At 46.7% G+C, this 23,854-nt stretch overlaps 1 protein-coding gene across 9 annotated transcripts in view; it reads left to right on the forward strand.

The window, feature by feature from the left end:
* Positions 1 to 1,769: 1,769 nt before the first annotated feature.
* LOC106607321 (SRC kinase signaling inhibitor 1) overlaps positions 1,770 to 23,854 on the forward strand; it is a 47,709-nt gene continuing 25,624 nt past the window's right edge. For 4 of the 9 annotated variants that reach the window (XM_045720562.1, XM_045720565.1, XM_045720570.1 and 1 more), the window contains exons 1-5: positions 1,770 to 1,830; positions 2,885 to 3,228; positions 8,535 to 8,570; positions 18,235 to 18,433; positions 23,347 to 23,639. In XM_045720562.1, coding sequence (XP_045576518.1) covers positions 1,785 to 1,830; positions 2,885 to 3,228; positions 8,535 to 8,570; positions 18,235 to 18,433; positions 23,347 to 23,639 — 918 coding nt within the window. In that variant the 5' untranslated portion in view covers positions 1,770 to 1,784. Of the gene's footprint in view, positions 1,831 to 2,884; positions 3,229 to 4,024; positions 4,618 to 4,931; positions 5,043 to 8,534; positions 8,571 to 18,234; positions 18,434 to 23,346; positions 23,640 to 23,854 lie in introns of those variants that run through there. The other 5 variants (XM_045720563.1, XM_045720567.1, XM_045720566.1 and 2 more) reach the window with 5 other exon arrangements.

Raw genomic sequence — 23,854 nt, forward strand, 5'->3', positions numbered from 1 at the left:
GCCATGTAACTGAATGACTAGTTAGTAGATCTCTAGTAGATAGCCATGTAACTGAATGACTAGTTAGTAGATCTCTAGTAGATAGCCATGTAACTGAATGACTAGTTAGTAGATCTCTAGTAGGTAGCCATGTAACTGAATGACTAGTTAGTAGATCTCTAGTAGGTAGCCATGTAACTGAATGACTAGTTAGTCTTGCAGACCTTCTGGATTAGAAACCAAGCCTTTTCATCCTTGACCATTACAAGAACTATAACAGTTACAGAGATGTGTTGTATCTCTCCCAAAAGAATAGATTCCTAAACTCTAGTGGATGTGTGATGAGTGAGTGAACGACTGAGTGACAGTGATTATATTGATGTACCACTGTATATTCAGCTCATTTAGTTGTTCAGGACCCTGGCTAAGCAGCCTGTTAATGTGGCTGACCGTGGCTGATGCTCAGGCACATCATTATGCTTCTCTAGGGGGCCCCGCCTGACCAGCCATTATAATGCATATGGGGCCCCTTAATCAGGGCCAGGGCACAATATAAGCCTCCATCTAATGAAGTGCACACCACAGATCTGGGGGCCTAAATGTACACGTCCAGCAGCATGTACTGTAGTAACTATCTCCACCAGAGTGCTCAATACTAATGTTATTACCCAAGAGGTCAGTCCATTTAGCCTCACCCCGGTCTATCAGTGCTCCCTAACACAGCGTTATGGAAGGGTACGAGTATTTAAGGAGATCCTTATAATCAGTGTGCTGTGGTACCGTGGTGCCCATCGCTTTGAAATGATTGGGTAAAGAGAGAGGGTGTGGTTATGGTTGTGAATAGGTTGATTACAGGAGAGGAGAGGTTGTACAGCATGTCTACTTGTTGACATGTGTCACGCTGGTATGAAGAATTTTTGGAGGCAGGTGCAGCGATGCGTTTTTTTTATTATACCCCAAACTACTGTGTGCCGTGTAAAGGCACGGGGACGGAGACCAAACAAACACGTAACAAAACACAGGGTTGAACCCCAAACAAAAGAGCGAGGAGTACCTCGAATAAATAACACACGCGCACAATGATTAACACACAGACCCGTAATCATCTGAACACTCCACCCCCCCCCCCCAAAGTGGTTGTCTATCCATGACAGCCTGTGTGGCCTCTGGTCCTCAGAGTCCTACCTGTTGTGTCCAGCCTTGGCAGCCCCCTCCCTTCCTCCCTCTCTCCCTCTCTCTCTCCCTCCAAGCTCTGTGTGGTAATTACCTGTTCATTTGATGCCTCTAACCTGAGGAGCGCCACGCCGCTCTGCTCCCTTCATCCCTCCCTCAGCTCAGCTCCATCAAAAATGATCCTGATGAGGCTTTAATGTGCAGATGCTCCATTTCATTCAGCCCAACGAAGCCTCACTACTTTTCACCGGGTTTTATTTTCTTCTTCTGTGCCTTTAGTTTAGTTTAACCCCCCCCCCAAAAAAATAATCCCTACCTGCTTTTGAATTCATTATTTTTGTACCTGCTTTGAGTAGAAAGATTCTAATTAGATCCTGCCAACTGTTGTATTTAAAAGTATTTGGGTATCTGAACCATCTGGGTAATGATGGATGATGTATTATACCATCTATTAGCCTGCTGCTAGCGGAATATAAACAGTAATACCAAGCCACGACTATTTATAACAGCCTTTATAAATACATACACATACATATTCCATTCATAATCCATTACACAGGTGGTACATAAAGAGTGGGACTGTGTCATAGGTGTGCGTGTGTGTTTGTGTGGTTGCGTGATTAACCTTGGGCATGTTTCTTCTTTTAGCCAACGCTGGGGCCTGTTATCCAAAACAAGGTAACTGAGTGGGCGAATGGCACCCCTGTTGTTCTCATGCTTTAAGCTCATTGATCTCCACTGTCACCCATTTCATGTGTCACCGACTCACCCCCCCGGTGTCGTCTGTGTTGATTAGAGAGGTGATAAAGGACCACCCTGGCTGTCAGCGAGACATGCGTCCTCAGAGCCCTGCTCTCTCCATAACCTCTGTCTGCTATCTCCTCTGGAAGGATGGGAGGGAGACCTGGATATTTAGGGAGGAGGAGGGGAGGAGGAGGAGGGGCGTGTTTAGATGAATGGAGACAGATTAGTTAGGAAGTGGGGGACTTGGAGGGGGTTGGGGGCGATGGGGTTGAGGTCAGGGAGTTTCTTCTTCTTGCAGCTGCCTCCCCGATTTTGTAGAGGTAATTTTTCTCTCTCTGTGTCTTCAGAAAGCAATGAAAGGCACTTCAGATGACAAATAGGAGCAGAAAAATGGAATATCCTGCAGAGAAAATTCTGCTACATTCTTTACTTTGATCTATTGCAGGAGCATCTCCCCCCCCCCTCTAAAGTTGAGATCAATAATCCTGCAGGGAGACGCTTTTCTCTCTTCTGTTCGGTTTTTGTTCCGTCTTGGTGGCAATGAGTCTAACATCCCATCCCACTCTCTCTCTCTCTCTCTCTCTCTTTCTCTCCCGTTCCCACTCTCTCTCTCTCTCTCTCTCTCTCTCTCTCTTTCTCTCCCGTTCCCTCTCTCTGTCTCTCTCTCTCTCCTTTATCGCTTTCCTCTCCTCCTCTGTGTTAATGTCTGTGTACGTTCGTGTGTCTGACTGCCTCTGTCTGTGTGTCTGACTGCCTCTGTCTGTGTGTCTGGACGATTGTGTGCATTCATCTCCACATCTGTATCTGCCTGCCTGTCCTGTGTGTGGCGATCCACTTTCCACCTGACCTGCTACCCCAACCTTCCCTCCCTCCCTCCCTCCCTCCCTCCCTCCCTCCCTCCCTCCCTCCCTCCCTCCCTCCCTCCCTCCCTCCCTCCCTCCCTCCCTCCCTCCCTCCCTCCCTCCCTCCCTCCTTCCGTCCATCTCAGATCCCTCAGAGCGTGGTGGCGGTCACATGATCTCGACGGATGACCTGGAGTACCCGCGGGAGTACCGGACGCTGGGGAACGGGACGCGGCGTTTCTCCAACGTGGGTCTGGTGCACACCTCGGAGCACCGCCACACGGTCATCGCAGCCCAGAGCCTGGAGGCCCTTACCAACCTGCATAAGGTGGACATGGAGCGCAAGAGGGACGCCTTCATGGACCACCTGAAGAACAAGTACCCGCCCCAGCTGCAGCACCCCGGGCATCAGCACCACAACCCCCCCTCGCCCTCACCCTCCCACGGCAGCATGAGGCAGCCTGACAGAGAGCGAGCCGCGCGCGAACAGGTAACACACACACCTACCTTTATTTTCCACTGCACGGCTAGGGTGGAGTTGGTTACAGTGCAGTAGTTTCAGATTGGCCTCTGGGTCTGTAGGTCTGTGGGGGATAACTGGGGCTGCTCTGTGTGAAAGATGATCAGTGTTCTCAGTCGGAGAGAGAGAGAGAGAGAGAGAGATGTCTGATGGCCCAGCATCACCTTGTTAGCAGTGTTTATAAGGCTGTCACAGCCCATTGTGTATGTTTGTCTGGACTGACAGTTTAGTCACCCAGCCTGTAGACCTCCTCATAGAGGGGCAGGGCGGCCCCACTGGAGCATGAAGCTGACACACAATACACTCTCACCTACGCAGCACTCTCCATCTACCTCTTTCTCACTCTCTCTCCCCCTCTCTCCATCTCTCTCTCTCTTTCCCTCGGGTGTTCCTTCCATCAGGTAACATAATAAAGTACATTCATATTTAGCTATTTTACTCTCCCTTTTCTGCAAATCACCTATTCCATATTCTCTCTCTCTCTCTCTCTCACTCTCTCTCTGTGTGTGTGTGTGTAAAGAGGAAAAGCCAAAGTAATCACAAGAGCTTTGGGAGAATGGAAGGGAGAGAGCGAGAAAAGGGGAGGGTGGGTGAGAGAAAGGTGGAGTCCATGGTTGCCACAGAAACCTCTCCCTAATATGGAAAGCGGTGATATCACATTGCAAAGGTCAGGCTGGAAGAGAGAGAGAGAGAGAGAGAGAGAGAGAGAGAGAGAGAGAGAGAGAGAGAGAGAGAGAGAGAGAGAGAGAGAGAGAGAGAGAGAGAGAGAGAGAGATACAAATCCTAAATCGCCAGGATATCGTCATCAGGGCACGAGGGTGAGAGCAGCAAAGTCTGGAATTCCTTGTCACCTACTGGTTGTGCATTCGATCGTCTGGGTGAAACATGGACGGGGGAGGAGGGGGACAGACAGAGAGAGAGAAACGGATCACGGATCCCTCTGGAACTTTCATTGCGCACACCTGGCCCCTATTCCCACTGATTGTATTTGTATATATATGTGTCCTTTGTTCACCATGGTCTTGTAGATTATTGTTAAAATGTCCGTTGGTGCGTGTGAGTAGCGGAAGCAGCAGAGGAACCAGTTCACCAGCCTGCTAGTCAATTAGCCAGCGCCAGCGGGAGAGAGACAGCCACCCATCTGCGAAGGAGTTAATCGCCTGGTGTTGTAATGAATTAAATAAAAGAGTTTCCGCCGCATGTGCCGGAGAGAGGGAGGGGAGGGGAGAAAGAGAGCGCCAGAGGGAGGGAGAGACTGACAAAGCGGTATGAGGATCCTCTGCACCTGACGGAGCGAAGGGACAGCCTGGTGTGACTGGAGAGGAGAGAGGACAGGAGAGGAGGACAGGTGCTCTGCAGGTGAGAGCAGGGGGAGGACGGGGGGTATTTAGTGAGGGAGGAGTGTGTGTAGGTCTGGGGGGGGGTCTCGTATGTCAAGGCAGGGCTGGTCTATGTTTGTTGTGGTTGTTGTGATGACAGGCTCCATGCGTTTGGCAGGTGTAAGGCAGGCATTCTGGTAGAGTGTATGTATGTGTATGTGTACAGGTGTGTGGGTACAGGTGAATAATAGTGAGAGATTGAGGAATAGAGCGAGAGAGACTGACTGAGTGAGTGAGAGAATGATGGAATGAGGGAGGGGGGATGGAGGAGGGGTGTAGGAAGGAAGAGGAAAGGAGAGAGCGCAGCCTGCTTTGCATGCAGGTCAGGCAGTGCGGTGCTCCAGTCTGTGAGGCTCTGTCCTTCTGTCGGAGAACCCTGCCTGCCTACGGCCCTCTCCCGCACATGTGAGTGTGTGTGTATGTGTGTGAATGTGTGTGTGTGTGTTTACGCTAGACAGTGAGGCAGGGATGCTATGGGGGTTGTGGTGTATGTATGTGTGTGTGTGTTTTTGTGTGTGTGTGTGTGTACGCCGTGGCAGGGGAGAGATAGGAGGGGAGAGGGAGGTGGGAGGGTTAACAGCATACATTTAACCCCTGGTCCTCACCTCTAATTCCGCATGGAGGTGCAGGCAGATCTGTGACCTGAAACACATTGGGTAGTAAATATGTAATTCAGCAGGAGTATGTATTATCTGGGGGGGTTAAAGATGTTTCAGCTTAGTACTAGGGATGCTGGTGGAGTCATACTGTATGTATTAGCTAGTATGGTAGACTGGTGTGTGGTGACTACGATACATCTGGGGCTGAGGAGGTGGATGCAGAGTGTTGACTCGCCTGGTTTATGCTGAGAAGGGTTTGGCACAGAGTAGGATTTTTGGGGGTGTTCATTTATTTTCAATTAGTATACTGTATGTAAAGGTTATGATTGGTCAGAAACTATACTTCAAGGTAAACAAAACGGCTTTATATTACTGAACGCATAGTGTTGTCGTTACCTTAGAATCCACCGGCCTGTGCTATCTACCACACGGCAGCAGTATTTGCGACTCAAAGTCCAATCTGTAGGACGGCCAATCAAGGTGCAGTTCAAACAACAACAGGAGCTGAAGTGGTGGAGAAAGAGAGGCTGTTTACTCTGACCTTAGATCTGTAAACAAGACTCATTACACCACAGTCCACAGAACAGGCACATGCCCATTTAAACATTCTCACATTACTAGTCTGTGAGGGGGAAAAAAAAACATAATTCAAGAGTTATTCACTTGCAGAAATGCTCCCGCTGAGCCTCTGTCTGTCTGTCAGTTCCAGGGTTGTCAGGGGCAACCCTAGAGCCCAGGCAGACCAGACTGAATGACTGACTGACACATGAGCAGGTAGAATCTAACCCAGCCCATCCCACAGGCAATAGAGCCTACCTCCTAGTCCAGTCATGACCTACTTTCCACATGGACACACACACACATTTCCATCCTGCCGACACACACAAAGGCACAAAGCTTTGGCTTACCTGACCTCCAACATAAAACCATTAGAATAGAATAGAATAGAAGTCACTTATAGAGCAGAGAGAAATGAGAGAGGCCAAGAGAGTGGAGTTTAACTGAATGTGTTCTCTAGTCGACTTTAGTGACATCACAACATTCTCCTACAGAGATAAGTGTTTTTACGTTAGTAACATTCAGCTCCCCAGTAAAGGAAGCTCAGGGTTTGGGCCAATTTCCATTTATTTTGCGTCAGTGTAAGCAAAACTCGGTCTTCCTGGATCTGACCGTTCTAGCCTGTTCTGACACTGCTAGACATTACAATGAACTCAATCCCAACCTTTGATTTCAACTCATGCCCCATCCATCCTGTAATGTAAAGAAAAGGTGAACTGATCGTGGAGGCTCATCTGCATATATAATCAGCAGCCACCTATGTGGTTCAGAGAACCAGAGAAAGTTCCAGACTGTCGCTGTAGTTGTTTAGCCTGGTTCCAAGCACGTGTGTGTTGTATAGCTGATTCCTGTCACAAACAGGTCTGGTAACAGGCTAGTTGTTGTTGCCATGGCAAGGCATTTTGCCGCTGTCCTGTGGGCGTACATTTTCCTTCTCTCCGGGTTATACAGGGAAAACAGAGAACGGAATACAGTGGACAGAGCACGGTGATCCAGGGTCAGTTTGAAGCTGTGGCTATAGGTGTTGCCATGGCAGGGAGTCTTGGCGGTGCCACCCGGTGCCCTGTGGTCGTATATTGTCACTCTCTCCATGTCATCACTTAGTCTGGACCGGATCATTAAAAATTCAGCTCCATTGATCAGCATGGGGTGTAGAGGTAGCTACTATTGTATCCATGTGCCTGCCTGCCCTGTACACCAGGCTGCCTCCTTAGTCTATAGCCAGGCCCTGCAGGACTGTTTAACACTGTGTCAAAGAGAGAGATAGAGGGAGGGCCACCTTAGGCTTAGAAAGACTGGCATCATGTAGATCAGTGGGGATTCCCACCAGCCATAACCTGCTCTCCAGCTAGCTAGCTGCCTCAGTTTTCATAGTTAAATGAATGTCGCTCATCTATTATAAATGACTACGCTGGGTGAGAGACAGACGGGGAGAGGATCAAGTAACAATCAGTTGCAAATGAACTCTTTCTGATGTCCATAATAAAAATATGATGAGGCAATATCATAAGGAAACACTGAGAAAGAAAAACTAGCCGACGATGATAAATAAAATAAAGAAAATCTAGGCTACCTGTCATTTTGTCCTATCCTCACGCCGGTGGATATATGGCAGTAGGGAAAACGGTCTCTCCGGTAAATGAACTGGAAATTGCCTGCAGATAAGAATAAGGAACTAGAATAAGAGTTTAGATTTGGAATCAAACTTCATGAACTGTCGCCATCTTTTTAATTTACATGTGATTGTGAGGTGTTTCCAGGCCGTTGGAAGCCTGACCTGGTTTATAACACACCATGGTTATTATGTTTTAATGGAAAGATGACTTCTCCGGGCCAAGGCTAGCATGTGTCACAGTAGCGAGGGGCAAAGGGAGGGAGAGGAGGACAAAAAGAGAGGAGGGAGAGGCAACGAGGTAGTGGGTTAGGTAGAGAATATCAGATGGATAGCGAGAGAGGCAGGTGCAGCGAGGGAGCAAAAAGGAAGAGAAAAGAAGAGAGACGGGGCCTGTCTGCCGATTGATGACGGTGAAGTCTGGGAGACAGGCCAACATCTGAACAACTGACAGAGTGGCCCGTTTAATTCAATTTCGCTTCTTTCATTTAATCCTTTCAAATGGCACAGCCTGTAACTAGTTCCTACTTGGTTTGAGTTATAACATTACATTCACAAACAGACCCCCCCCCCCCCTCGACCCTCTCCTGTCCTCATCCACATCCACAGCACCTAATGCTAATCAATTACTAAGAACATTGTAACCTTCTTGTTGTATTAACGATTCCCTTAATGGGCTGTCAATATGCCCTGTGTTGGCTCTGACGGAGGATAATGACATGATGCTTGGGATAGTGCGTGTTTGTGTGTGTCTGTGTGTCTGTGCTCTCTATGTGTGAGTGTGGGGAGTGGGCTAGTAGGGTGTGTGCAGCATATTTTGGGCTGGGAATGGTCCCACTTCTAAGAGCATTCGATGCTGGTGTGTCACTGTCAAGGGCTTTTGGGTTACCTATTTCAGCCACTCTCTCTACCTCTCCCCTTCCCTCCATCTCGTTCTACATCTCTACATCTACATTCTCTGTCTCTTGTCCTCTCTCTCCCTCACCCATCATGCAATTTCCCAGAGATCTTGATTTCATTGTTGTCAGATACTTGAGAGTAAATGTCTAACACTTCTCTCCCCCCTCTCTCTTTCTCCCTGTATCTCTCTCTCTTTTCTTTTCTCTCTTTCTTTTTCTCTCTCCCCAGCAACAGCCCAACTACTGGAGCTTTAAGGTCAGTGCTGTAAGTGACAGTGTCGCTGTGTCAGTTTGGGTTTCTCCGTCCACTGTGGTGTGTTCTTGTTGTGTGTGTGTGTACCACCCCAGGCTCCTATGGCACGGTGGCACACCTGTCTCTCTGCCTGGTTTCTGCAGCAGCCCTGTGCCCGTCGCACCGCTGGCACGCAGACTCTGAGTTGGCATCTCTCGAGTCTCAGACGGCAGCGGGCAGCTTAAAGCCTTCAAGCTCCGTTTAATCTGCAGGAAACAATTCTCCCAGGATTAATGCCACCTCAGTCAGTCAGTCAGCTAGCGCCTAGCGCTAATGGCTAACATCCATGTGACCTTGCTAGCGTATTACTCAGGCTAACGGAGACGTTAAGAAGAAATTACAGTGCCTTGTTGCATTGTGGAAATATTACTTTGACATTTCTCAGACGTCCTTCGATATTACTGACAGGCTTTGAGGTTAGATATGCTGTATTTAGGAGAAATGTTCAGTTATATGGCATGTATTATTTCTGTTCTGTCTAGCCTGCGGATACATCCGTGAGGGTATATCTGTCTTGCGTGCGACACTGAGGTAAACGGTGTAGATGGAGTTTATGTGTAAGTGTCATGCTGTGGATCTATGTGAGCTGGCGTGGTTTACAGTGTGTTGAGGGTTATGTTTCATTTATGTTATCCGGAGCCTGCTGAGGTACAGCATGGATCTACACAGAGAGGCTTTCAGGAAGTATTGTCATCTGTGTAGGAAGAGGCCTCGTCTGAGGTTTACGCTTCCCTGAAATATCATCCAGACAGGGTGGAAATGTTACCAGATATCAATATCCAGATCCCTGACCCATCTACCCCACAACTATGTAATTATTACAGTGTCCAAAAAAGCTTTAAAAACCCCTCTCACGTCGAGACATTTTTCTTTGCGCTCCCAACAAACTCTAATCAGAGGCAGTCAGACAAGCGGTTTTCTTGGATTGACTGCCTGCAGTTATTGGAGAGTCATCAAATCGCTGTCACAATATTCGATTTTCTCTTCATTTTTTTTTTTACTTCCATGACTTTGTGGAAATATTATTTTCACGCCCTTGATCAAGTGCTCACCTAATAATGCTTTTCCAGCGCTCCTCCACATAAATGACATCACGGTGTCTAAATCTGGAGATGAATATAATTAAAAGCCTACTGATTGAGTCATATTCTCAACAGGCTGAAATAGACAGAATTAAAGTGAAGGAGGAGAACAGGTGACAAGAAGAAGAGATAGAAGAAGAGGTAGAATCCAGCCCTATGGAGATTATTCTGCTGTATGCATCAGACCTGGGTTCAAATACTATTTCAAAACAAATTTTCAGATAACCTTTTCTTATTTTTTTTCCTATTTTGTATTTTATTTAAACAAGCAGTTGAATATTGGAATGCATTTGGAAATACACTTGGAAAGTATCTGAAAATGCTCAAATACACTGACTCAATTACACTCCCATGCATTTAACCCAGGTATTTGAACATATTATTTGAACTCAAGTAAAAGTACTTTGGGCTGTGTATTTGAAAATACTCAAATACACAGAAAGAAAAGTATTTAAATAAGAAATACTCAAACACACATGTATTTGAACCCAGATCTGGTATGTATGTATTCTACTGGCCTGGCCCTTTTTCTAATTTTCCTCAGCAAAGACTACCAGCCATCTCAGGCATCATCCCCCCTCCCCAGAGTACGCCATTTTCTTCACTCTCCTGCCTAGCGAGCAGATCGCATCAGCGAACAATCCAGCGCAATTTGGCAGAGCAATTTCTTCCATGCATTGATGACTCCCCGTATTATAAAGAGACTGAGCTCGGCTGAGAGATAAACGGTGTGAGTGAAAGCCAGAGATAGGGGGAAAGAGTAAGTGAGGAGTAAGAGGGAGGTAGATTGATTTATTATGGGGGGTAATTTTTGTTTCCAATTTTCGCGGAACAGCCGTAGGCTTGCTTGTTTTCTAGGCTCTTCTTTCCCTGTTTGTCAAATAACACAAAGTGTGGGGAGAGAGAGCGAGTGTGTGTGAGAGCAGGGCTGTACAAACAGACATAGAATGCAGCAGGAGACGGAGTAGAGGGGTGCTCGGCTGCTTTGAGAGCTGTCCAGAAACAGAGGTGTTGACATAGAGAGACACAGACAGCCGGAATGAGAAGCTACTTTTGAGACGGATGAAAAACTGATGACGCTCTGAGGGGTGAGCGACAGAGCGGGAAAGGAAGGGGAAAGATGGCACAGAGAGCGAGATTGTAGAGAGAGAGAGAGATGGGGAGGGAAAGGAGAAATACGTACACTGAGTATACAAAACATTAAGAACACCTGCTCTTTCCATGACATAGACTGACCAGGTGAATCCAGGTGAAGGCTATGATCTCTTATTAATGTCACATGTTAAATCCACTTCAATCAGTGTCGTTGAAGGGGAGGAGACAGGTTAAAGAAGGATTTTTAAGCCTTGAGACAATTGAGACATGGAGTGTGTATGTGTGCCACTCAGAGGGTGAATGTGCAAAACAAAAAAATCGAAGTGCCTTTGAACAGGGTATGGTAGTAGGTGCCAGGCGCACCGGTTTGTGTCAAGAACTGCAACGCTGCCGGGTTTTTCAACGCTCAACAGTTTCCGGTGAGTATCAAGAAAGGTCCACCACCCAAAGCACATACAGTCAACTTGACACGCCTGTGGGAAGCATTGAAGTCAACATGGGCCAGCATCCCTGTGGATCCCTTTTGACAGTCCATGCCCCGATGAATTGAGGCTGTTCTGAGGGCAACTCAATATTAGTAAGGAGTTCCTAATGTTTGGTACAGTCAGTGTACGAAAAAGGAAAGGTGGCTGAAAAGTGGTTGAAAAGGCCAGAGAATAGAAGGGGGATAGAATAAGAAGAGAGAGGTGTGAGGAGTGTGATGTAAGTCAGTTAAAACCACCTGAGGTTGATGTTCGCGCCCCCGCGGAAATCCAATTAGCATAATAAAAAACCATCGCCATAAAAATCCATCAGTTTAAACTAGAGATATCTGTTTTTTGCTTTGGCCATCTGCATCCGCCTATGTCGCATTTCCACATCTGTGGTGAAAGGTGATAGAGCTAGAGCGATGTTTGTCAGACCATGAGGCATCCCGAAAATCGGTCTTCTCACAACATCATTTGTTTTGCTCTACAACCCCCGTAAGCGTATTGGGACTTGTCTAAAGTCGGTACAGCCGATCTGCCAACTTCATCCGAACAGTAATGACCCCTCTGTGGAAAGGTGAGACTCACAAAAACATCATGTTGCTTATTTTCCTCTAAGACGCCCACAGGCCTCACAAGACTTGTCTGAAAGTCCCCTGGTACCAGTTGAAAAAAGTTATGGAAGTATATATGAAGACTGTTTAGTGCCAAAAATAAGGTGTTAAATACATGTAACAGCAATGAAATGTACAGTATGGGCTAATAGCAGTAATGAAATGTACAGTATGGGCTAATAGCAGTAATGCAATGTACTGTATGGGCTAATAGCAGTAATGAAATGTACTGTATGGGCTAATAGCAGTAATGAAATGTACAGTATGGGCTAATAGCAGTAATGAAATGTACAGTATGGGCTAATAGCAGTAATGCAATGTACAGTATGGGCTAATAGCAGTAATGCAATGTACAGTATGGGCTAATGGCAGTAATGAAATGTACAGTATGGGCTAATAGCAGTAATGCAATGTACTGTATGGGCTAATAGCAGTAATGCAATGTACTGTATGGGCTAATAGCAGCAATGAAATGTACTGTATGGGCTAATAGCAGCAATGAAATGTACTGTATGGGCTAATAGCAGTAATGCAATGTACAGTATGGGCTAATAGCAGCAATGAAATGTACTGTATGGGCTAATAGCAGTAATGCAATGTACAGTATAGGCTAATAGCAGTAATGCAATGTACAGTATGGGCTAATAGCAGTAATGAAATGTACAGTATGGGCTAATAGCAGCAATGAAATGTACTGTATGGGCTAATAGCAGTAATGCAATGTACAGTATGGGCTAATAGCAGTAATGAAATGTACTGTATGGGCTAATAGCAGTAATGAAATGTACTGTATGGGCTAATAGCAGTAATGCAATGTACAGTATGGGCTAATAGCAGTAATGAAATGTACAGTATGGGCTAATAGCAGTAATGCAATGTACATTATGGGGTAATAACAGTAATTAAATGTACTGTATGGGCTAATAGCAGTAATGCAATGTACAGTATGGGCTAATAGCAGTAATGCAATGTACTGTATGGGCTAATAGCAGTAATGCAATGTACTGTATGGGCTAATAGCAGTAATGCAATGTACTGTATGGGCTAATAGCAGTAATGCAATGTACTGTATGGGCTAATAGCAGTAATGAAATGTACTGTATGGGCTAATAGCAGCAATGAAATGTACAGTCCCCGCTAATAGCAGTAATGAGATGTACAGTATGGGCTAATAGCAGTAATGCAATGTACATTATGGGCTAATAACAGTAATTAAATGTACTGTATGGGCTAATAGCAGTAATGCAATGTACAGTATGGGCTAATAGCAGTAATGCAATGTACAGTATGGGCTAATAGCAGTAATGAAATGTACTGTATGGGCTAATAGCAGTAATGAAATGTACTGTATGGGCTAATAGCAGCAATGAAATGTACTGTATGGGCTAATAGCAGTAATGAAATGTACTGTATGGGCTAATAGCAGCAATGAAATGTACTGTATGGGCTAATAGCAGTAATGAAATGTACAGTATGGGCTAATAGCAGTAATGAAATGTACTGTATGGGCTAATAGTAGTAATGAAATGTACAGTATGGGCTAATAGCAGTAATGAAATGTACTGTACGGGCTAATAGCAGTAATGCAATGTACAGTATGGGCTAATAACATTTAGATATTTTTTTGATACATCAAGAGGTCTGAAAATTATATGTATGACCCTCTTAAAACAATTCCATATAGCTTAGTAGAACCCCCCCACCCCATCTTAGACAAGGCTTAGACTCTTAGGGGTTAATAGGCATCTCTCTAGCAACTATCTCTGGTGAGACAGATTCTTCTCAGATCTGAGAATAGTGAGAATGGTCTCTTTCTTACTAATAAACTCTCAGTGGAATGTCTTATCACTTATCGCCATGGTAATTAACAGCTAAGAGAAACCAGAGACTATCACCCCGTGTCATGTGATCCTGGTGGACTGGAGTCCAACAGCAGTTATCTCTGTGTGGCCTTTCCCCCAACTGTTAACTTCAGCCTCTCAACCTATAACAAGCACTTAACCACAACCATGACACTGACCATTAAACCTGACCCACTCTGGGTATGTACAAGACACAAAATAAACTCAGCAAAGAAAGATACGTCCCTTTTTCAGGACCCTGTCTTTCAAAGATAATTTGTAAAAATCCAAATAGACCTTCATTGTAAAGGGTTTAAACACTGTTTCCCATCCTTGTTCAATGAACCATAAACAATTAATGAACATGCACCTGTGGAACGGTCGTTAAGACACTAACAGCTTACAGACAGTAGGCAATTAAGGTCACAGTTATGAAAACTTAGGACACTAAAAGAGGCCTTTCAACTGACTCTGAAAAACACAGAAAGAAAGATGCCCAGGGTCCCTGTTCATCTGCGTGGATGTGCCTTGGGCATGCTGCAAGGAGGTATGTGGACTGCAGATGTGGCCAGGGCAATAAATTGCAATATCCGTACTATGAGATGCCTAAGACAGCGCTACAGGGAGACAGAATGGACAGCTGATCGTCCTCGCAGTGGCAGACAAAGTATAACAACACCTGCACAGGATCGGTACATCCGAACATCACACCTGCAGGACAGGAACAGGATGGCAACAACAACTGCCCGAGTTACACCAGGAACGCACAATCCCTCCATCAGTGTTCAGACTGTCCACAATAGACTGAGAGATGCTGGACTGAGGGTTTGTAGGCCTGTTGTAAGACTGGTCCTCACCAGACATCACCGGCAACAACGTCGCCTATGGGCACAAACCCACCGTCGTCGCTGGACCAGATAGGACTGGCAAAAAGTGGTCTTCACTGACTAGTCACTGTTTTGTCTCACCAAGGCTGATGGTCGGATTCGCGTTTATTGTCAAAGGAATGAGCGTTACACCGAGACCTGTACTCTGGAGCGGGATCGATTTGGAGGTGGAGGGTCCGTCATGGTCTGGGGCGATTTGTCACAGCATCATCGGACTGAGCTTGCTGTCATTGCAGGCAATCTCAACGCTGTGCGTTACAGGGAAGACATCCTCCTCCCTCATGTGTTACCCTTCCTGCAGGCTCATCCTGACATGACCCTCCAGCATGACAATGCCACCAGCCATACTGCTCGTTCTGTGCGTGATTTCCTGCAAGACAGGAATGTCAGTGTTCTGCCATGGCCAGCGAAGAGCCCGGATCTCAATCCCATTGAGCATGTCTGGGACCTGTTGGATTCGGAGGGTGAGGGCTAGGGCCATTCCCACCAGAAATGTCCAGGAACTTGCAGGTGCCTTGGTGGAAGAGTAGGGTAACATCTCCCAGCAAGAACTGGCAAATCTGGTGCAGTCCATGAGGAAGAGATGCACTGCAGTACTTAATGCAGCTGGTGGCCACACCAGATACTGACTGTTACTTTTGATTTTGACCCCCCCCTTTGTTCAGGGACACATTATTCCATTTCCGTTAGTCACATGTCTGTGGATCTTGTTCAGTTTATGTGTCAGTTGTTGAATCTTGTTATGTTCATACAAATATTTACACATGTTAAGTTTGCAGTTGACAGTGAGAGGACGTTTCTTTTGCTGAGTTTAGAGAGAAACGGAGAGGGGGGGAGAGAGAGAGAAAAGACGGAGAGATTGGGTTTGTTGTTGGATTTAAAGTAGTTCATAGTCCTAGGTATGTTGGAGCCTGCTGTCTCCTCCTTTCCATTGAATTATATTTCCTGTAAGATCATCTTGTTTTCTTCCTCTGTGGTATTATAAGAGTGTGGGCTCCTCACAGTAATTGAGTGCTATTGAAAAAGCCTGAATTCACACCATAGGATGATAGGGAGAGGGAGAGGGAGAGGCGGAGAAGGCGAGAGGGGGAGGAGAAGAAACGGTGCAGAGAAAAGTGGAAGAGGTGCAATCACTGTTTTCCTCTGAAGAGAGAGAGCGTGTCTAGCATGACAGATCTCCTAGCAGACAGTGAGTGCATTTAACAGCCCATGATGACGCACAGGAGGAAATGGTTCTAGGAACGCTCCCCGTGTTCTTCCCACTGAGCACCCACAGGTTGAATCAACGTTGTTTCTACGCCATTTCAATGGAATTACATTGAACCAAAGTGGAATAGACGTTGAATTGAAGTTTGTGCCCAGTGGGATATCACTTTGACACCTTTACATAAAGTATCTACGGCAACAACACCAAGTCGATGTGGTTTCTTTCCTCCAACGCATGGAGCGAACATATTTTGTTCCACTGGGGGGAATCTACCTTTGTTTCTTAAGTGTTTAGTAGAATTTTGTTTAGTAGAATGACTATACAATGACTCACACCTGTTTTTCCAACAACAGTCAAAGTGAAAGATTCTCATTAGGTGAGTCGCTGGAGTTTGTTGACAGATCTTCTCTCCTGTGTGTGTGAGGGAGACGGAGCTAGTCTCCCTCTCTCCACTTCCTCCTGAGTTCTGTTTGATATTTTGCATGGTCTCCCCGGTTCGGTGTGGTTTGTTGAAAAGATCCTCTGTTATGTAGGAACAAACACCAGGGAGTAGCGCTAGCTCGACGTCAGCTCACTGGCGTGTTGGAGACACTAGAGGCCTCCTTTGATTATTGGTGTGATTAGAGATGTGGCTCACTCTTCTATAGGATATGTATCTTTTAGCTCTGCTGTGCTGAGTCAAGCTGATGGCTGTGTTTTATCCATCTGCGCTCTGGCTTTATTTAGCCCTGGAGCTCTGCTCGGCTCACTGGAGCTGGTGTTTGTGTCTGTTGCGTGTGCAGTGTGTTCTGTGTGTACAATATATGCGCTGCTGTGCGGTGCGATGGACTGGGTTGTTGTGCTCCCTGCTCAGTGTGGTCGTTGCTTAGATAAATGACCCCATTAGAAAGCACAGTGGGGGCGATCCGTCAGAGCCACCCTCTCTCTGCGTGCCCAGACACTGTCTGCCGGCCCACCAAATCAAATCAAATATGATTTGTCGTGCACACATATTTAGCAGATGCTATCGCGGGTGTAGCGAAACGCTTATCTTCCTAGCTCCAACAGTGCAGTCATTTACAAGTGCCACCACTCTGTTGTGGGGCTGTGTGTGTGACTGCGCTGTGTAAATGTTTGTGGTTGCAGTATGAACAGTGCGTGTGTGAGTCTTTGTGTGAGTGCATGTGTGCGTGCGTGTGTGCGTGCATGTGTGTGTACATGTGTGTGTCTGTGAACTTGTATGTGAATCACAGGAGGTTGGTGGCAGCTTAATTGGGGAGGACAGACTCGTGGTAAAGGCTGGAGCGGAATGGTATCAAATACATCAAACACATGGTTTCCATGTGTTTGATGCCATTCCATTTGCTCCGTTCCAGACATTATTATGAGCCGTCCTCCCCTCAACAGCCTCCTGTGGTGTGTGTGCATTCATGTTGTGTGTATTTGTGAACGACCCCAAAGCGAGCACTGCTGGGAGTCAATGAGCACAGCACTCTGTGAGGCTGCGTCTCGCCTTACTAAATACAAGATTAATGAGAGCCTCGTAGAAAAACATGCTGAAGTCTTATTGAACCAGAACGAGGGATGAAAACGACAGAACAAGCGGAGGAAAAGTTGTGTTCTACTTGGTGCGAGGGGCTAGCGAGGGGCGCTGGCACTGTACTGTAATGTAATGTGGGCTCGATGTGTCTGGCTGGCTCTGCAATACTAACAGTCGTCAGCGAGCATTCTGGGAGCTCATTAACGGAGTCTGGGAGCTGGAGGAGACCCGGCGGTGGGGATAGGGGAGCCAGCTCACTGAACAGAATACAGCAGCCTAACAGAACACAGTCTAGTAGCAGCAGCAGAGCAGCTGAGGAAGAAGAGATGCTGCCTGGGCCCAGGCCAGGTCCAGTCTAGTAGAATAAACCCAGAGTGACAGCCCTGATCTAGATCTACATGGCCTTGTCTAATCCAGACAGCCTTGGCCTGGCCTGCACTAATTTAAGGTTGGCCAGAGGCCAGCAGGGCCCCAACCAATAGGGAGAGGATGCAGGTGTAGGGGGAGAGGGAACTTTACATAAGCGTTAAAACATTTAAACTGATCTCAGTGCCCACCAGGATATTTTGTATCTTCCTCATTCCTACTGGTCCTCAGTGGATCCCTAATTCTGAAGGTGTTGTGTTCTGGACTTCTGCCTTGCTGTAACCCTCTACTGTCAGCATTGGTGAAACAACAGGCACCGTCACATGATTCCATCCCACCCTATCAGAAAGAGGAAAGATGGCATCAGTTGTATGAATGTTGGTCCTGACATGCTGATACATTATGCCAATCTTAATTGTGTTTGTTTGTCTTATAATCTGTTTATTGTTTGTTAACTCTTTCACATTTCTCCGTACTCCTCTCTGTCAAATCCATTCTTTCTGCCTCTCTCTCACACTCCTCTCCCCAAACAAACTCTCTCTCACTTTCTCTCCTCCAGAGTCGTAGCCCGCGTCACTCCCAGTCCACCCAGTCTGGGCTAGCTGACCAGGCTGCTAAACTGTCCTTTGCCTCGGCTGAGTCTCTGGCTGAGACCATGTCTGAGGCTGACATCCCCCTGGGGTTCAGCCGAACCAACCGCTTCCGCCAGAGTCTGCCCCTGTCCCGCTCAGCCAGCCAGAACAAGCTGCGCTCCCCAGGTGAGACCCAACACCCACACTGGAGCTGGACATGACCCAGACAGTACAGAAACTATACATGACGTGTACATGATCATGTCTTAGCCTTTACCAACTACTGCTACAGTAAGACAGTGCTCCCCAGGTGAGACCCACCACACACTGTACAGATAATATACATGACATCAGTGGAGGCTCTTCAGTGGGGGAAGGGGAGGACCATCCTCCTCAGGGAATTCCACAAAAATAAAAAATGAGTGAAACTTTAAAACAGTTATCCTTTTTAGGTAAACCTATAGTAAATATATTCACATGTCACCAAATAATTGATTAAAACACACTGTTTTGCAATGAAGGCCTACAGTGACCTCAACAGCACTCTGTAGGGTATCACCATGGTGTAGCCGGAGGACAGCTAGCTTCCGTCCTCCTCTGGGTACATTGACTTCAATACAAAACCTAGGAGGCTCATGGTTCTCACCCCCTTCCATTGACTTACAGTAATTATGGAAACTTCTGGAGGACGTCCTCCAACCTATCAGAGCTCTTGCAGCATGAACTGGCATTTTGTCCACCCAATCAAAGGATCAGAGAATGAATATAGTACTGAAAGCATAAGCTACAGCTAGCAAGCACTGCAGTGCATAACATGTGGTGAGTAATTGTCTCAAAGAGAGCGAAAAAAAATAGTTGAACAGTTTTGAAAAAATTAATTTCTTAAAATATTAAGGAGAAGCAAGAGAGAGAGAAAGAGAGATGTTGTTGAATTTTTTGCCTGGTCACAGACAGCTGATGTGTTGTGCACTGAAGCCCACAAGCAAAGGGAAAAGGTGAGCAGACAGCGCATAGATGCGAGAAGGAATTAACAAGCAAAGTGATCAAGCTGTTTATATGTGGCTGCTATTGGCACTCCGATACCGCTTGCCATGCGGTAGTAGAGAGAACAGTCTATGACTGGGGTGGCTGGGGTCTTTGACAATTTTTAGGGCCTTCCTCTGACACCGCCTGGTGTAGAGGTCCTGGATGGCAGGCAGCTTAGCCCGGTGATGTACTGGGCTGTACGCACTACCCTCTGTAGTGCCTTGCTGTCGCAGGCCGAGCAATTGCCATACCAGGCAGTGATGCAACCAGTCAGGATGCTCTCGATGTTGCAGCTGTAGAACCTTTTGAGGATCTGAGGACCCATGCCAAATAATTTCAGTTTCCTGAGGGGGAATAGGCTTTGTCGTGCCCTCTTCATGACTGTCTAGGTGTTTGTTGGACCATTCTAGTTTTTTGTTGATGTGGACACCAAGGAACTTGAAGCTCTCAACCTGCTCCACTACAGCCCCATCGATGAGAATGGGGCGTGCTCAGTCCTCCTTTTCCTGTAGTCCACAATCATCTCCTTAGTCTTGGTTATGTTGAGGGATAGGTTCTTATTCTGGCACCACCCGGCCATGTCTCTGTCCTCCTCCCTATAGGCTGTCTCATCGTTGTCGGTGATCAGGCCTACCACTGTTGTGTCGTCTGCAAACTTAATGATGGTGTTGGAGTCGTACCTGGCCATGCAGTCGTGGGTGAACAGGGAGTACAGGAGGGGACTGAGCACACACACCTGAGGTGCTCCAGTGTTGAGGATCAGCGTGGCAGATGTGTTGCTACCTACCCTCACCACCTGGGGCGGACCGTCAGGAAGTCCAGGATCCAGTTGCAGAGGGAGGTGTTTAGTCCCAGGATCCTTAGCTTAGTAATGAGCTTTGAGGGTACTATGGTGTTGAATGCTGAGCTGTGGTCAATGAATAGCATTCTCACATAGGTGTTCCTGTTGTCCAGGTGGGAAAGGGCAGTGTGGAGTGCAATAGAGATTGCATCATCTGTGGATCTGTTTGGGCGGTATGTAAATTGGAGTGGGTCTAGGGTTTCTGGGATAATGGTGTTGATGTGAGCCATTACCAGCCTTTCAAAGCACTTCATGGCTACGGACGTGAGTGCTACGGGTCTGTAGTAATTTAGGCAGGTTCTCTTCGTGTTCTTGGGCACAGGGACTATGGTGGTCTGCTTGAAACATGTTGGTATTACAGACTCAATCAGGGACATGTTGAAAATATCAGTGAAGACACCTGCCAGTTGGTCAGCACATGCCCGGAGCACACGTCTTGGTAATCCATCTTGCCCCACATCCTTGTGAATGTTGACCTGTTTAAAGGTCTTCCTCACGTCGGCTACGGAGAGCATGATCACACAGTCGTCCGGAACAGCTGATGCTCTCATGCATGCCTCAGTGTTGCTTGCCTCAAAGCGAGCATAGAAGTGATTTAGCTCGTCTGGTAGGCTCCTGTCACTGGGCAGCTCACGGCTGTGCTTCCCTTTGTAGTCTGTAATAGTTTGCAAGCCCAGCCACATAAGATGAGCGTCGGAGCCGGTGTAGTACGATTCAATCTTAGCCCTGTATTGAAGCTTTGCCTGTTTGATGGTTCATCGGAGGGCATAGCAGGATTTCTTATAAGCTTCCGGGTTAGAGTCCCGCACCTTGAAAGCGGCAGCTCTACCCTTTTGCTCAGTGTGAATGTTGCCTGTAATCCATGGCTTCTGGTTGGGGTATGTACGTACAGTCACTGTGGGGATGACGTCCTCGATGCACTTATTGATAAAGCCAGTGACTGATGTGGTGTACTCCTCAATGCCATTGGAAGAATCCCGGGAACATGTTCCAGTCTGTGATATCAAAACAGTCCTGTAGTTTAGCATCTGCTTCATCTGACCACTTTTTTATAGACCGAGTCACTGGTGCTTCCTGCTTTAATTTTAGCTTGTAAGCAGGAATCAGGAGGATAGAATTGTGGTCGGATTAACCAAATGGGGGAGAGCTTTGTACGCGTCTCTGTGTGTGGAGTACAGGTGATCTAGAATTATTTTCCCTCTGGTTGCACATTTAACATGTTGATGGAAATTAGGTAGAACTGATTTAAGTTTCCCTGCATGAAAGTCTCCGGCCACTAGAAGCGCCGCCTCTGGGTGAGCGGTTTCCTGTTTGCTTATACAGCTGACTAAGTGCGGTCTTAGTGCCAGCATCTATAGCTGAAAACTCTCTAGGCAAGTAGTTCGGTCTGTAGAGTATCACAAGATACTCTACCTCAGGCGAGCAAAATCTAGAGACTTCCTTAGATTTCGTGCACCAGCTGTTTACAAACATGCACAGACCGACCCCCCTCGTGTTACCGGAGTGTACTGTTCTATCTTGGCGATGCAGAGTTTTGACGGTATTGACGGTAACGGCAGCTTTCCCACTCGCCTTCTGAGGATCCTTACGAGGCATCCCACTCTGTGTCCTCTGTACCTGCGTCTCTTCCTCTTGCAAATAACTGGGATGCTGGCCTTGTCGGGTGTTCGGAGAATGTCCTATGAGTCCTGCTTGTTGAAGAAAAAATCTTAGTCTAATCCGAGGTGAGTGATCGCTGTCCTGATATCCAGAAGCTCTTTTTTGCCGTAAGATACGGTGGCAGAAACATTATGTACAAAGTAAGTTACAAATAACGTGAGAAAAAACACATAATAGCACAATTGGGTAGGCGTCCGTAAAACTGCTGCCATTTCTTCTGGCGCCATTTTAGAAGATGGCGCCGGAACGAAATGGGGATATGGAACGAAAAAGAGATAAACATACCTGAATTTGTCCAATAGAAACTCATGATGGGTATAGGTCAAATTCTAGTATCATGTAGTAGCCTAAACCTATCGCTGTTACATTGAACTGGGTGAATGGAATATGAATGACAGTCGTCCAATATGCTGTAATAGAAATAAGGCCATGGTCGTAAAATAAATGAACATCCTCCCTCATCTTAAACGTCATCGACGGCCACTGCAGTTCAACTTACTCATCTAATCAGAATGGCTTCATGCCATTTTCATATTAACATTTACCCAGTTTATCTGCTATCTTATCAAACCTTATCCACTTGCATAATAAATAATTATTCCCATTCCCAATTCCTTTTGCGTTTTGTGGTTATGCTTTATTTGAATTCACTATTCGAATTATTGCGAAATGATTGAGTCGTGATTACATTTGTGTATTTTGTAGCCATTTCAGAAGCGTAAATTATGCACTCCAGGCTGGGTGTTTTTATCAGGGACCAATCACACAGCTCCTTGGTTAGTCATGTAACCTACAGCCTGGTGTCTCTTCGCACCTTCAGATGACTGTGATTATTCTCTGCCTGCCTGCCCTGTGGTACGTTACTGCTTACATAACACTGGATCATCCACGACTTAGATTACATATCTGGGGCACCACAACCATACACTGCACTGTATTTCATTATTAGCACAGGGATAATATGTTCATAGACATTCATTTATTTCTGCTACAGAGTCATATTGAGTGAACTCAGCATTGGGACAGCTTTACAGTGTGGACTACAGTATCATAAGTGTGAACTCATCGTTGCGACAGCTTTACAGTGTGGATGGATCAGACTTATAAACATCGGTGGGTGTAGGCGATGCTAAGCACGCAGGGAGAAACAGAGCGCTGTAAAACCAGTGACAGTGACGGATGATGAGCCCTTTGGAAGAGGAGTTTAGGCAGTGCTTTAGGACAGTGGCACTCTCTCACTCCCACTTCCTCCTGTCTATTTATCAACCAGACCTTCCCTTTATCTATCTCTCTCTCCTTTTCCTTTGACTTTCGTCACCCCTTCCTCTATTGTTCTATTATCTCCTGCTCCACCTTCATCCTTGACTTTAAATTCTCTCTCTGTGGCCTAGTGTGGTCAACACGTCTACAGTGTCGGCATAGGTTCAAATCCGGCCTACTGCCCTTTGACCCAGCCTCTCTCTACCTTTCCCCACTGTCATAATCTCTCTCTAGCTGTTCAATGGTCGGAAAAGATCTTAAAAATATATGACAAATTCTCTCCCCCTCTCTCTTTATCACTCTCCTTCTCCAGGCGTGCTGTTCCTGCAGTTTGGGGATGAGACGCGGCGGGTGCACATCACCCACGAGCTGAGCAGCCTGGACACGCTGCACGCCCTCATCGTGCACATGTTCCCCCAGAAGCTGACGGCGGGGATGCTTAAGTCCTCCAACACGGCCATCCTGATCAAGGACGAGGCGCGCAACGTCTTCTACGAGCTGGAGGACATCCGGGACATCCAGGACCGCAGCATCATCAAGATCTACCGCAAGGAGCCCATCTACGCCTCCTACCCCGGCACACACCTGGTCAACGGGGACCTGAGGGTGAGACAGGGAGGGGAGAGAAGGCTGAGGGAGGAGAGAGGGGTGCTGAGGGAGGGGGAGGGGGTGGAGCTGGGCTGGGCGTCTGATACTGGAATAGGTGGATGGAGGGCTCTGGATTCTACTATATATACTGATACTGTCACACTACTGTTGGGCATTTGACCTTTGAAGGTGCAACAGCTCTTTTGTGTTTATGTTGCAACAGTAAGTTTGAC

Source organism: Salmo salar, chromosome ssa06, assembly GCF_905237065.1.
Source record: "Salmo salar chromosome ssa06, Ssal_v3.1, whole genome shotgun sequence".
Taxonomy (NCBI): Eukaryota; Metazoa; Chordata; class Actinopteri; order Salmoniformes; family Salmonidae; genus Salmo; species Salmo salar.